Consider the following 13754-nt stretch of genomic DNA (forward strand, 5'->3'; position numbering starts at 1 on the left):
AGTAAGGTGCAAGACGCGCAGGAAACCATACTCACGGTGTTTTCTGTCACCGAGTGAAGTTCCTGCTGTCTTCCGAGAAGTCGTGGTCACGGTGTGCGGGGAGCCGCTTCCTTCCGACCGACGACCGGCGCCGCCTTTCTCCGCGCTAGCTTCGTTAGCTTAGCAGCTAGCTGCTAGCTGGCTGCGGGAGGGGTGGTGAGACAGAGATCGGGTGATTTGCAAGTTAAATAGTACTACTAAATATGTTTAGGAAGTAATAAAGAAAGCTGCAGAAAAATTAAAAGCACACAAATAGAACGATACTTAGCTTTTTCGAAACAGCGAGCAGTCAGCGAGCAGTCACGCACGGTGAACCGGAACCGGAAGAATTAAATGCATGCAGAGTAATATCAATAGGCTTCATGGGAAAACACTTCCTCAACATCATAAATTTAATGCAAAATTTTAAAAATATCATCCATCCATCCATCCATCCATCCATCCATCCATCCATTTTCTACCGCTTGTCCCATTCAGGGTCGCGGAGGGTGCTGGAGCCTATCTCAGCTGCATTCGGGCGGAAGGCGGGGTACACCCTGGACAAGTCGCCAGCTCTGTCACGGCGCGGATTTGAACCCGCTTTTCCTCGGCAGCTGGAGCTGCCGGAACCTCTGCTGGCAGCGTGCTCAGACACGCTCCTGCTCGCGCTGGGCGCAGCACACCCACGCCGCGACAGGGCTGCAGGCAATTGTGCATCAGCACACCTGGACCTGATGAGAGGCAGCGGCATAAAAGCCAGTGGACCCAAGAGACCTTCGCCAGAACGTAGCCAATCTCCTTGAGCAAGCATCACGTCTGGCACCCTCCCTCGTTCCTTGCTCGCCTTGTTTGTGCTCTTCCTCGTTCCCGTGTTGATGTCCTTTGTGTCTTCCACAGTGTCTTCCCTGTTGCGCACGATCGTGTCTTGCCTCACAACCTCCTCCCGGATCTCTGCTTGCCTTCCCCGATCCTCGACCACTGCTTGGACACGGACATCGTTGTCTCTCTCCAGCCCCCGACTGCTTGCCTCCCCGCTGACTGCCTCGTCGCCTTCTCCCTTGGATTTGACAAAAGATTCATTCAACACGCACCGACAACATACTCTGGTAAATCTCACATTGTTAATTCCACACATCGTCCGCACTCATTCACTTGTGGTAGCATACACACCCCACACATTCATCAAAGGTTTTAATAAACCTGGTAAACCGCAGTTCTGCCTTGGTGTCGCCTCCTTCCCTTTGACTGATGATACACAACAAGCTCATCACAGGGCCAACACAGATAGACAGACAACATTCACACTCACATTCACACCCTAGGGCCAATTTAGTGTTGCCAATCAACCTATCCCCAGGTGTATGTCTTTGGAGTAAAAGTTTTGAATATTTGAGTTCAATTCATGAAAAATGTGAGCAAAAACAAATCTGTTGTGTTTGTATTTTTATTCATTGTATTTACCTTCTTGTGTAGCAGTGAGCAATGATGACCATTACATCTAGATTATTGTTGGCACTGGAACTAAACATTCAGAAATATTGGAATTTTGTATGTACATTTTGCTCTGAAACTAGAAAAAAAGACCTTAGTGTGAGGTATACACACTAACCCCTGTTATTATTATTATTGTTATTGTTATTATTATCATCATGCTTGTATGTTATTGGTACCCTGACCTCAGCCAAACATCCAACCCCCTTAAGGGCAGTGCCCACTTGGGTCCGCCTCACAACCTATGTTTCATGTATTACGCTTGGTGTTTACGTTCATCCAGGGGACTTCAAACAGTGGCAGTTTGCTCCACCAATGAGAGCACAACGAGTCATTGACGTCGGCTCCCTGAAGGGGAGATTCAACACAGATGAAGAAATAAATGAGATTTATGAAGGAAAGGTTTGGACAGACATCTGGTAGAGTTCAAGCTTCTTCTTCCAGACCATGGAGATCGAGGACAAATCAAAGCTCTGCTTTCCTCAGCTCATCAACATATCCTGCCTGAAGCCCACATCTCATTGGTCTGAAGGTGTTCTTTTGAGCGTTCTGTTGTCCATCATCTGCATCTTCACAGCGATTCTCAACTTGCTGGTCATCATCTCAATCTCCCATTTCAGGCACTTATTCTTTTTCACAGCTCACAGCAACATGTTCCTAATGTAGCCTGTTGCATGACATTTATGCTGTTTTTCAATGTGTCATTTTCAGTGTCCTACCTCATTTTCTGTGTGAACTGTAATTATCTCTTGCCTTTAATTCTCTTTAGTCCACTAAGTACATATGTTGTCTTCTTTATTTCTTCTTTGTTTCCAGGCAGCTCCACACTCCCACCAACTTCCTTCTCCTCTCTCTGGCTGTCTCTGACTTTCTGGTGGGCCTTCTGGTGATGCCTGGAGAAATAGTGCGACAAACATCCTGTTGGACTCTCGGTGATGTCCTGTGCTTGTTGTATAAGTATGGGTCCTACTTCATGATGTCTGCCTCAGTCGGAAACATGGTACTGATATCAGTGGACCGTTATGTTGCTATTTGTGATCCTCTGCATTATAACACCAAAGTCACTGTAAAAAGAGTTAAACTTTGTGTTTGCTTGTGTTGGTTCTTTGCTCTCCTCTACAACAGCATCATTTTAAAGGATCAGCTGGCTCATCCTGGAAAGTATCAGTCCTGCTATGGAGAGTGCGCCGTTATTATTGACTACAATGCAGGAATTATTGATGTTGTCGTGACCTTCATCCTTCCTCTCAGCATCATTGTCATTCTGTACATGAGAGTATTTGTGGTTGCTTTGTCTCAGGCCCGAGCCATCCGCTCTCATGTTACATCAGTCAAACCACAACATGCAGTCGCTGTAAGAGCAAAGAAGTCAGAATTGAAGGCAGCCAGGGGTCTTGGTGTCCTTGTCCTTGTCTTCCTCACGTGTTTCTGTCCATTTTACATTGTTACTCTTGCAGGTGTCTCTGTTCCTGCATATCTAATGCTTGTGATTGATGTGTTGTATTTCAACTCACTTTTAAACCCTTTGATATATGCCTTGTTTTATTCTTGGTTCAGAAGAGCCATAAGACACATCATCACCCTGCACATACTGCAGCCTGGCTCCCGGGGGGACAACATTCTGTAAATAAAAGGGTCATATTCATTTTTAGTGGAGATCACATAAATCAGTTAACCAGTTGCTTGATGTCATTATTTGATATCTCTTTTCTCTAGATAGAGTACTTTTTAATGGGATTTATGTACTTTCCTGTCTACGTTGGCCATATAAAGTGACTTTTATTTGATGAATCTTTTTGCTGGAAATGACAACGCGACAACAGACTCTTAGACTTTGTGATAGAGATCGTCATGAAAAGATACTGCACTATTGAAATGTTTTCATACTATTTTGAGGAGACACAGTCATGTGCACCATTCTTTGAAAAGCTCTCCCTTAATTTATAGCGGTGGGACAAGCGGTGGAAATTGGATGGATGGATGGATGAATGAAAGGGTTCTCAACCTTTATTCTTTGAAGTACCTTACCCCGTTATGGACTAGTGATGCATTATGTAACAATGTAATAGATGTCCTCATAATGCCTCATGTTGTAATCATCCATCCATCCATCCATCCATTTCCTACCATGTGTCCCTTATGGGGTAGCGGGGGTGCTGGAGCCTATCCCAGCTGCACACGGGCGGTAGGACGGGTACACCCTGGACAAGTCGCCACTTCATCGCAGGGCCAACACAGATAGACAACATTCACACACAGTCACGGGGGAGAACATGCAAACTCCACACAGAAAGAACCCAAGCCCAGGATCGAACCCAGGACCTTTGTATTTTGAGGCACACGTACTAACCCCTGCCCCACTGAGCTGCCTGTTGTAAAAATCCATATTTTTAAATAAAATTATTGAATGCATTTTGTAATAAACGTGTTGCACATTACAAAAGTTATCACAAAATGCTCTTGCTGCACTTTTTTTTAAAGAAAATTTAACAATTTAGTACAATATGTAATAAACCATCACAATTGTTGCCTTAGTTAAAAAAACAAAAAACATGAAGCATTCCATAGAAACTAGTTGGATGTTTCCTCAATCAAATGTAACTGTATCAATTAAAATTAAACTACAGATAAATTGTGCACTATTGTATATTAATGACACAAAAATGACCAGTGCACTAAAATGTTGGACGACATACACTCATGAAATATGGAGTATGTTATTCAAATAAAAAATAAACACATGAAACGTGTTTTCTATCAATGACCATTTACATGTTGTCTGTTAATAATAATATGATAGAAATAGAAATAAAAATATCTGATACATTATGTAGACGCAGTTTTGTCATCCATCCACTTAAAGCTACAGGAAAATGGCCTAATTGAAAGAACATGATGAAAGGTTTGTTCTAACTTCCCCTACCCCCGCGACCTTGAGAGGGACGAGCGGGAGAACAAGGATGGATGATTTGCAACTAATGACTTTTAAGCCAGTAACAATGATAAAATTAGCACAGATGAGATATACTAGCATATTACACATTAAGGAGGGAGATAGGAGGACACAAGCACTATTACAGCTATGTGAGCTACAACACTAACTAAGTCCTGCTAATATATCAGTATCAACAGAAAACATGCTTGCCTAAAAGAGTAAAGAGAAGAATAAAAAGGAAAGCAAAATAACCAGTGAATACTAACATCGGGAAATACAGATACGTGAAGCAAGACGAAGGTTCAAGTCAGATTTAAATTAAACAAACCTTTTATCCTTACAGACATTTTAGAACAGGGGTGTCCAAACTACGGCCCACGGGCCAAGTGTGGCCCGACGACGTGTTCAGTCTGGACGGTAAGATGTCAAAAGTTTAATAAGAAGCCTGAAGTATGTCTTGAGTTTAATTTTATTTACCTGAGAATTAAGTTGCTGCAATTTTGCCACCATCTTGTGGTCGATGTTAGTGTTCAAGGTCAATGACCATGAGGTTTATTTTGAAGTGTCCAGAGCAAAGTATTGATTTTTCTGACCCAATCCGAACAACCTTTCTCGCTCATGATGCAAATATGTTATAACCGACACAGAGAGTTAACACACGTCACACAGAACACATCTCCTGCTCATTGAACTTTGTTGACATCACACAGAATTAGAATGAATAGTTTAAAAAAAAAAAACTAAAGTTAGGGTAGTGTCAAATGTATTACATTACCTAAATACAGTATTTAATATCTATATCACTACACTAACTTCAGAACTACAAACCCCGTTTCCATATGAGTTGGGAAATTGTGTTGGTTGTAAATATAAACGGAATACAATGATTTGCAAATCCTTTTCAACACATATTCAATTGAATGCACTACAAAGACAAGATATTTGATGTTCAAACTCGAAAACTTTTTTTTTTTTTGCAAATAATAATTAACTTAGAATTTCATGGCTGCAACACGTGCCAAAGTAGTTGGGAAAGGGCATGTTCACCACTGTGTTACATCACCTTTTCTTTTAACAACACTCAATAAACGATTGGGAACTGAGGAAACTAAATGTTGAAGCTTTGAAAGTGGAATTCTTTCCCATTCTTGTTTTATGTAGAGCTTCAGTCGTTCAACAGTCCGGGGTCTCCGCTGTCGTATTTTACGCTTCATAATGCGCCACACATTTTCGATGGGAGACAGGTCTGGACTGCAGGCGGGCCAGAAAAGTACCCGCACTCTTTTTTTACGAAGCCACGCTGTTGTAACACGTGCTGAATGTGGCTTGGCATTGTCTTGCTGAAATAAGCAGGGGCGTCCATGAAAAAGACGGCGCTTGGATGTCAGCATATGTTGTTCCAAAACCTGTATGTACCTTTCAGCATTAATGGTGCCTTCACAGATGTGTAAGTTACCCATGCCTTGAGCACTAATGCACCCCCATACCATCACAGATGCTGGCATTTGAACTTTGCGTCGATAACAGTCTGGATGGTTCGCATCCCCTTTGGTCCGGATGACACGATGTCGAATATTTCCAAAAACAATTTGAAATGTGGACTCATCAGACCACAGAACACTTTTCCACTTTGCATGAGTCCATCTTAGATGATCTCGGGCCCAGAGAAGCCGGTGGCGTTTCTGGATGTTGTTGATAAATGGCTTTCGCTTTGCATAGTAGAGCTTTAACTTGCACTTACAGATGTAGCGACAAACTGTATTTAGTGACAGTGGTTTTCTGAAGTGTTCCTGAGCCCATGTGGTGATATCTTTTAGAGATTGATGTCGGTTTTTGATACAGTGCCGTTTGAGGGATCGAAGGTCACGGTCATTCAATGTTGGTTTCCGGCCATGCCGCTTACATGGAGTGATTTCTCCAGATTTTCTGAACCTTTTGATGATATTATGGACCGTAGATGTTGAAATCCCTAAATTTCTTGCAATTGCACTTTGAGAAATGTTGTTCTTAAACTGTTTGACTATTTGCTCACGCAGTTGTGGACAAAGGAGTGCACCTCGCCCCATCCTTTCTTGTGAAAGACTGATCATTTTTTGGGAAGCTGTTTTTATACCCAATCATGGCACCCACCTGTTCCCAATTAGCCTGCACACCTGTGGCATGTTCCAAATAAGTGTTAGATGAGCATTCCTCAACTTTATCAGTATTTATTGCCACCTTTCCCAACTTCTTTGTCACGTGTTGCGGGCATCAAATTCTAAAGTTAATGATTATTTGCAAAAAAAAAATATTTATCAGTTTGAACATCATTGTATTCCGTTTATATTTACATCTAACACAATTTCACAACTCATATGGAAACGGGGTTTGTATATCAGGGCTGTAAATCAGATTAATCACAATCTTGAACTGTGATTAATTATTATTAATCACAAGTTATTATTTGCTTTCATGAATAACATTTGCTTAAGAAAATACCCCTATACTTTGATATAAATGCAATTTTGTAGTCAGAATGTCATACATGGACGTGTTTTAAATATCTTACTGAACTGCAAGTCATTGGTTTGCTCAAAACTTGCTGACTTTAAGAATAGTCAGAATTACGTTTATGGGTAGCACATGTTCTCAAAACACCGGTCAAACTTATCTTCTCTACCCCTAACAGCGTGTTGATTGCTTTTGCCTTTTTTGTGAAACAATACTATTTGACCTAAACTTGAATTCAATTAAATCCATGCAGAGTAATATCAATAGGCTTCATGGGAAAACACTTCCTCAACATCATAAATTTAATGCAAAATTTAAAAAATATCATCCATCCATCCATCCATCCATCCATTTTCTACCGCTTGTCCCATTTGGGGTCACGGTGGGTGCTTGAGCCTATCTCAGCTGCATTCGGGCGGAAGGCGGGGTATACCCTGGACAAGTCGCCAGCTCTGTCACGGCGCGGATTCGAACCCGCTTTTCCTCGGCAGCTGGAGCTGCCGGGACCTCTGCTGGCAGCGCGCTCAGACACGTTCCTGCTTACGCTGGGCGCAACACACCCACGCAGCGACAGGGCTGCAGGCAATTGTGCATCTGCACACCTGGACCTGATGAGAGGCAGCGGCATAAAAGCCAGTGGACCCAAGAGACCTTTGCCAGAACGTAGCCAATGTCCTTGAGTAAGCATCACGTCTGGCACCCTCCCTCGTTCCTTGCTCGCCTTCTTTGTGCTCTTCCTCGTTCCCGTGTTGATGTCCTTTGTGTCTTCCACAGTGTCTTCCCTGTTGCACACGATCGTGTCTTGCCTCACAACCTCCTCCCGGATCTCTGCTTGCCTTCCCCGATCCTCGACCACTGCTTGGACATTGGACACGGACATCGTTGCCTCTCTCCAGCCCCCGACTGCTTGCCTCCCCGCTGACTGCCTCGTCGCCTTCTCCCTTGGATTTGACAAAAGATTCATTCAACACGCACCGACAACATACTCTGGTAAATCTCACATTGTTAATTCCACACATCGTCCGCACTCATTCACTTGTGGTATCATACACACCCCACACATTCATCAAAGGTTTTAATAAACCTGGTAAACCGCAGTTCTGCCTTGGTGTCGCCTCCTTCCTATTGACTGATGATACACAACAAGCTCATCACAGGGCCAACACAGATAGACAGACAACATTCACACTCACATTCACACACTAGGGCCAATTTAGTGTTGCCAATCAACCTATCCCCAGGTGCATGTCTTTGGAGTAAAGTTTTGAATCTTTGAGTTCAATTCATGAAAAATGTGAGCAAAAACAAAACTGTTGTGTTTGTATTTTTATTCATTGTATTTACCTTCTTGTGTAGCAGTGAGCAATGATGACCATAACATCTAGATTATTGTTGGCACTGGAACTAAACATTCAGAAATATTGGAATTTTGTATGTACATTTTGCTCTTAAACTAGAAAAAAAGACCTTAGTGTGAGGTATACACACTAACCCCTGTTATTATTATTATTGTTATTGTTATTATTATCATCATGCTTGTATGTTATTGGTACCCTAACCCAGCCAAACATCCAACCCCCTAAAGGGCAGTGCCCACTTGGGTCCGCCTCACAACCTGTGTTTCATGTATTACGCTCTGTGTTTACGTTCATCCAGGGGACTTCAAACAGTGGCAGTTTGCTCCACCAATGAGAGCACAACGAGTCATTGACGTCGGCTCACTGAAGGGGAGATTCAACACAGATGAAGAAATAAATGAGATTTTTGAAGGAAAGGTTTGGACAGACATCTGGTAGAGTTCAAGCTTCTTCTTCCAGACCATGGAGATCGAGGACAAATCAAAGCTCTGCTTTCCTCAGCTCATCAACATATCCTGCCTGAAGCCCACATCTCATTGGTCTGAAGGTGTTATTTTGAGCGTTCTGTTGTCCATCATCTGCATCTTCACAGCGATTCTCAACCTGCTGGTCATCATCTCAATCTCCCATTTCAGGCACTTATTCATTTTCACAGCTCACAGCAACATGTTCCTAATGTAGCCTGCTGCATGACATTTATACTGTTTTTCAATGTGTCATTTTCAGTGTCCTATGTCATTTTCTCTGTGAACTGTAATTATCTCTTGCCTTTAATTCTCTTCAGTCCACTAAGTACATATGTTGTCTTCTTTATTTCTTCTTTGTTTCCAGGCAGCTCCACACTCCCACCAACTTCCTTCTCCTCTCTCTGGCTGTCTCTGACTTTCTGGTGGGCCTTCTGGTGATGCCTGGAGAACTAGTTCGACAAACATCCTGTTGGACTTTTGGTGATGTCCTGTGCTTGTTGTATAAGTATGGGTCCTACTTCATGATGTCTGCCTCAGTCGGAAACATGGTACTGATATCAGTGGACCGTTATGTTGCTATTTGTGATCCTCTGCATTATAACACCAAAGTCACTGTAAAAAGAGTTCAACTTTGTGTTTGCTTGTGTTGGTTCTTTGCTCTCCTCTACAACAGCATCATTTTAAAGGATCAGCTGGCTCATCCTGGAAAGTATCAGTCCTGCTATGGAGAGTGCGCCGTTAGTATTGACTACAATGCAGGAATTATTGATGTTGTCGTGACCTTCATCCTTCCTCTCGGCATCATTGTCACTCTGTACATGAGAGTATTTGTGGTTGCTGTGTCTCAGGCCCGAGCCATGCGCTCTCATGTTACATCAGTCAAACCACAACATATAGTCGCTGTAAGAGCAAAGAAGTCAGAATTGAAGGCAGCCAGGACTCTTGGTATCCTTGTCCTTGTCTTCCTCATGTGTTTCTGTCCATTTTACATTGTTACTCTTGCAGGTGTCTCTGTTGCTGCATATCTAATGCTTGTGATTAATGTGTTCTATTTCAACTCCTTTTTAAACCCTTTGATATATGCCTTGTTTTATTCTTGGTTCAGAAGAGCCATAAGACACATCATCACCCTGCACATACTGCAGCCTGGCTCCCGGGGGGACAACATTCTGTAAATAAAAGGGTCATATTCATTTTTAGTGTAGATCACATAAATCAGTTAACCAGTTGCTTGATGTCATTATTTGATATCTCTTTTATCTCGATAGAGTACATTTTAATGGGATTTAGGTAATTCCCTGTATACGTTGGCCATATAAAGTGACTTTTATTTGATGAATCTTTTTGCTGGAAATGACAACGCGACAACAGACTCTTAGACTTTGTGATAGAGATCGTCATGAAAAGATACTGCACTATTGAAATGTTTTCATACCATTTTGAGGAGACACAGTCATGTGCACCATTCTTTGAAAAGCTCTCCCTTATTTTAGAGCGGTGGAACAAGCGGTGGAAATTGGATCGATGGATGGATGAATGAAAGGGTTCTCAACCTTTATTTTTTAAGTACCTTACCCTGTTATGGACTAGTGATGCATTATGTAACAATGTAATAGATGTCCTCATAATGCCTCATGTTGTAATCATCCATCCATCCATCCATCCATCCATTTTCTACCATGTGTCCCTTATGGGGTAGCGGGGGTGCTGGAGCCTATCCCAGCTGCACACGGGCGGTAGGAGGGGTACACCCTGGACAAGTCGCCACCTCATCGCAGGGCCAACACAAATAGACAACATTCACACTCACATTCACACGCAGTCACGGGGGAGAACATGCAAACTCCACACAGAAAGATCCTGAGCCCAGGATCGAACCCAGGACCTTTGTATTGTGAGGCACACGTACTAACCCTAAATTTATTGAATGCATTTTGTAATAAACGTGTTACACATTGCAAAAGTTATTACAAAATGCTCTTGCTGCACTTTTTTTTTAAAGAAAATGTAACAATTTTGTACAATATGTAATAAACCATCACAATTGTTGCCTTAGTTAAAAAAAACAAACATGAAGCATTCCATAGAAACTAGTTGGATGTTTCCTCAATCAAATGTAACTGTATCAATTAAAATTAAACTACAGATAAATTGTGCACTATTGTGTATTAATGACACAAAAATGACCAGTGCACTAAAATGTTGGACGACATACACTCATGAAATATGGAGTATGTTATTCAAATAAAAAATAAACACATGAAACGTGTTTTCTATCAATGACCAATTGCATGTTGTCTGTTAATAATAATATGATAGAAATAGAAATAAAAATATCTGATACATTATGTAGACGCAGTTTTGTCATCCATCCACTTAAAGCTACAGGAAAATGGCCTAATTGAAAGAACATGATGAAAGGTATGTTCTAACTTCCCCTACCCCCGCGACCTTGAGAGGGACGAGCCGGAGAACAAGGATGATTGATTTGCAACTAATGGCTTATGAAACAATAACAGATAATAGACCAAACTTTTAAGCCAGTAACAATGATAAAATTAGCACAGATGAGATGTACTAGCATATTACACATTAAGGAGGGAGATAGGAGGACACACGCACTATTACAGCTATGTGAGCTACAACACTAACTAAGTCCTGCTAATATATCAGTATCAACAGAAAACATGCTTGCCTAAAAGAGTAGAGAGAAGAATAAAAAGGAAAGCAAAATAACCAGCGAATACAAACATCGGTAAATACAGATACGTGAAGGTTCAAGTCAGATTTAAATTAAACAAACCTTTTATCCTTACAAACATTTTAGAACAGGGGTGTCCAAACTACGGCCCACGGGCCAAGTGTGGCCCGACGACGTGTTCAGTCTGGACGGTAAGACGTCAAAAGTTTAATAAGAAGCCTGAAGTATGTCTTGAGTTTAATTTTATTTACCTGAGAATTAAGTTGCTGCAATTTTGCCATCATCTTGTGGTCAATGTTAGTGTTCAAGGTCAATGACCATGAGGTTTATTTTGAAGTGTCCATAGCAAAGTATTGATTTTTATGACCCAATCCGAACAACCTTTCTCGCTCATGATGCAAATATGTTATAACCGACACAGAGAGTTAACACACGTCACACAGAACACATCTCCCGCTCATTGAACTTTGTTGACATCACACAGTTAGAATAAACAGTTTAAACAAAACAACTGCAGTTAGTGTAGTGATTTCGATATCAAATGTATTACATTACCTAAATATTTAATATCTATACCACTACACTAAATTCAGAACTATATTTATATATATATATAGACGTACATACATACATATATATATATATATATATATATATATATATACACATATATATATATAAATAAATACATATATATATATATATATATATATATATATATATATATATATATGTATATATATATATATATATATATATATATATATATATATACACACACACACTATATACAAACCCCGTTTCCATATGAATTGGGAAATTGTGTTAGATGTAAATATAAACGGAATACAATGATTTGCAAATCCTTTTCAACCCATATTCAATTGAATGCACTATAAAGACAAGATATTTGATGTTCCAACTCATAATATAATTTTTTTTTTTTGCGAATAATAATTAACTTAGAATTTCATGGCTGCAACACGTGCCAAAGTAGTTGGGAAAGGGCATGTTCACCACTGTGTTACATGGCCTTTTCTTTTAACAACACTCAATAAACGATTGGGAACTGAGGAAACTAATTGTTGAAGCTTTGAAAGTGGAATTCTTTCCCATTCTTGTTTTTTGTAGAGCTTCAGTCGTTCAACAGTCCGGGGTCTCCGCTCTTGTATTTTACGCTTCATAATGCGCCACACATTTTCGATGGGAGCCAGGTCTGGACTGCAGGCGGGCCAAGAAAGTACCCGCACTCTTTTTTTACGAAGCCACGTTCATGTAACACGTGCTGAATGTGGCTTGGCATTGTCTTGCTGAAATAAGCAGGGGCGTCCATGAAAAAGACGGCGTTTAGATGGCAGCATATGTTGTTCCAAAACCTGTATGTACCTTTCAGCATTAATGGTGCCTTCACAGATGTGTAAGTTACCCATGCCTTGGGCACTGATGCACACCCATACCATCACAGATGCTGGCTTTTGAACTTTGCGTCGATAACAGTCTGGATGATTTGCTTCCCCTTTGGTCCGGATGACACGATGTCGAATATTTCCCAAAACAATTTGAAATGTGGACTCGTCAGACCACAGAACACTTTTCCACTTTGCATGAGTCCATATTAGATGATCTCGGGCCCAGAGAAGCCGGCGGCGTTTCTGGATGTTGTTGAAAAATGGCTTTCGCTTTGCATAGTAGAGCTTTAACTTGCACTTACAGATGTAGCGACAAACTGTATTTAGTGACAGTGGTTTTCTGAAGTGTTTCTGAGCCTATGTGGTGATATCCTTTAGAGATTGATGTCGGTTTTTGATACAGTGCCGTCTGAGGGATCGAAGGTCACGGTCATTCAATGTTGGTTTCCGGCCTTGCCGCTTACGTGGATTGATTTCTCCAGATTCTCTGAACCTTTTGATGATATTATGGACTGTAGATGTTGAAATCCCTAAATTTCTTGCAATTGCACTTTGAGAAACGTTGTTCTTAAACTGTTTGACTATTTGCTCACGCAGTTGTGGACAAAAGGGTGTACCTCGCCCCATCCTTTCTTGTGAAAGACTGAGCATTTTTTGGGAAGCTGTTTTTATACCCAATCATGGCACCCACCTGTTCCCAATTAGCCTGCACACCTGTGGGATGTTCCAAACAAGTGTTAGATGAGCATTCTTCAACTTTATAAGTATTTATTGCCACCTTTCCCAACTTCTTTGTCACGTGTTGCTGGCATCAAATTCTTAAGTTAATGATTATTTGCACCAAAAAAAAATGTTTATCAGTTTGAACATCATTGTATTCCGTTT

The 13754-nt window shown here is 41.1% G+C and overlaps 2 protein-coding genes across 2 annotated transcripts; both read left to right on the forward strand.

Annotated features, from left to right (window-relative positions):
* The first annotated feature begins 1956 nt into the window (after positions 1–1956).
* LOC133574215 (trace amine-associated receptor 13c-like) lies at positions 1957–3136 on the forward strand. The gene is made up of 2 exons (XM_061926309.1): positions 1957–2129; positions 2326–3136. Exons 1-2 carry the CDS (start codon positions 1957–1959, stop codon positions 3134–3136), a joined length of 984 nt encoding a protein of 327 aa, XP_061782293.1.
* A 5618-nt stretch (positions 3137–8754) lies between these two features.
* LOC133574206 (trace amine-associated receptor 13c-like) lies at positions 8755–9934 on the forward strand. The gene is made up of 2 exons (XM_061926302.1): positions 8755–8927; positions 9124–9934. Exons 1-2 carry the CDS (start codon positions 8755–8757, stop codon positions 9932–9934), a joined length of 984 nt encoding a protein of 327 aa, XP_061782286.1.
* Positions 9935–13754: the final 3820 nt, after the last annotated feature.

This window comes from Nerophis lumbriciformis, linkage group LG31 (assembly GCF_033978685.3).
Source record: "Nerophis lumbriciformis linkage group LG31, RoL_Nlum_v2.1, whole genome shotgun sequence".
NCBI lineage: Eukaryota > Metazoa > Chordata > Actinopteri > Syngnathiformes > Syngnathidae > Nerophis > Nerophis lumbriciformis.

What these genes read in the sequence shown, in the direction of transcription:
- LOC133574215 (XM_061926309.1), top strand. Translation starts at nt 1,957, where the DNA reads ATGGAGATCGAGGACAAATCAAAGCTCTGCTTTCCTCAGCTCATCAAC. An exon ending in ATCTCAATCTCCCATTTCAG is followed by an intron (nt 2,130 to 2,325) that starts GCACTTATTCTT and finishes CTTTGTTTCCAG; the next exon opens with GCAGCTCCACACTCCCACCA.
- LOC133574206 (XM_061926302.1), top strand. Translation starts at nt 8,755, where the DNA reads ATGGAGATCGAGGACAAATCAAAGCTCTGCTTTCCTCAGCTCATCAAC. An exon ending in ATCTCAATCTCCCATTTCAG is followed by an intron (nt 8,928 to 9,123) that starts GCACTTATTCAT and finishes CTTTGTTTCCAG; the next exon opens with GCAGCTCCACACTCCCACCA.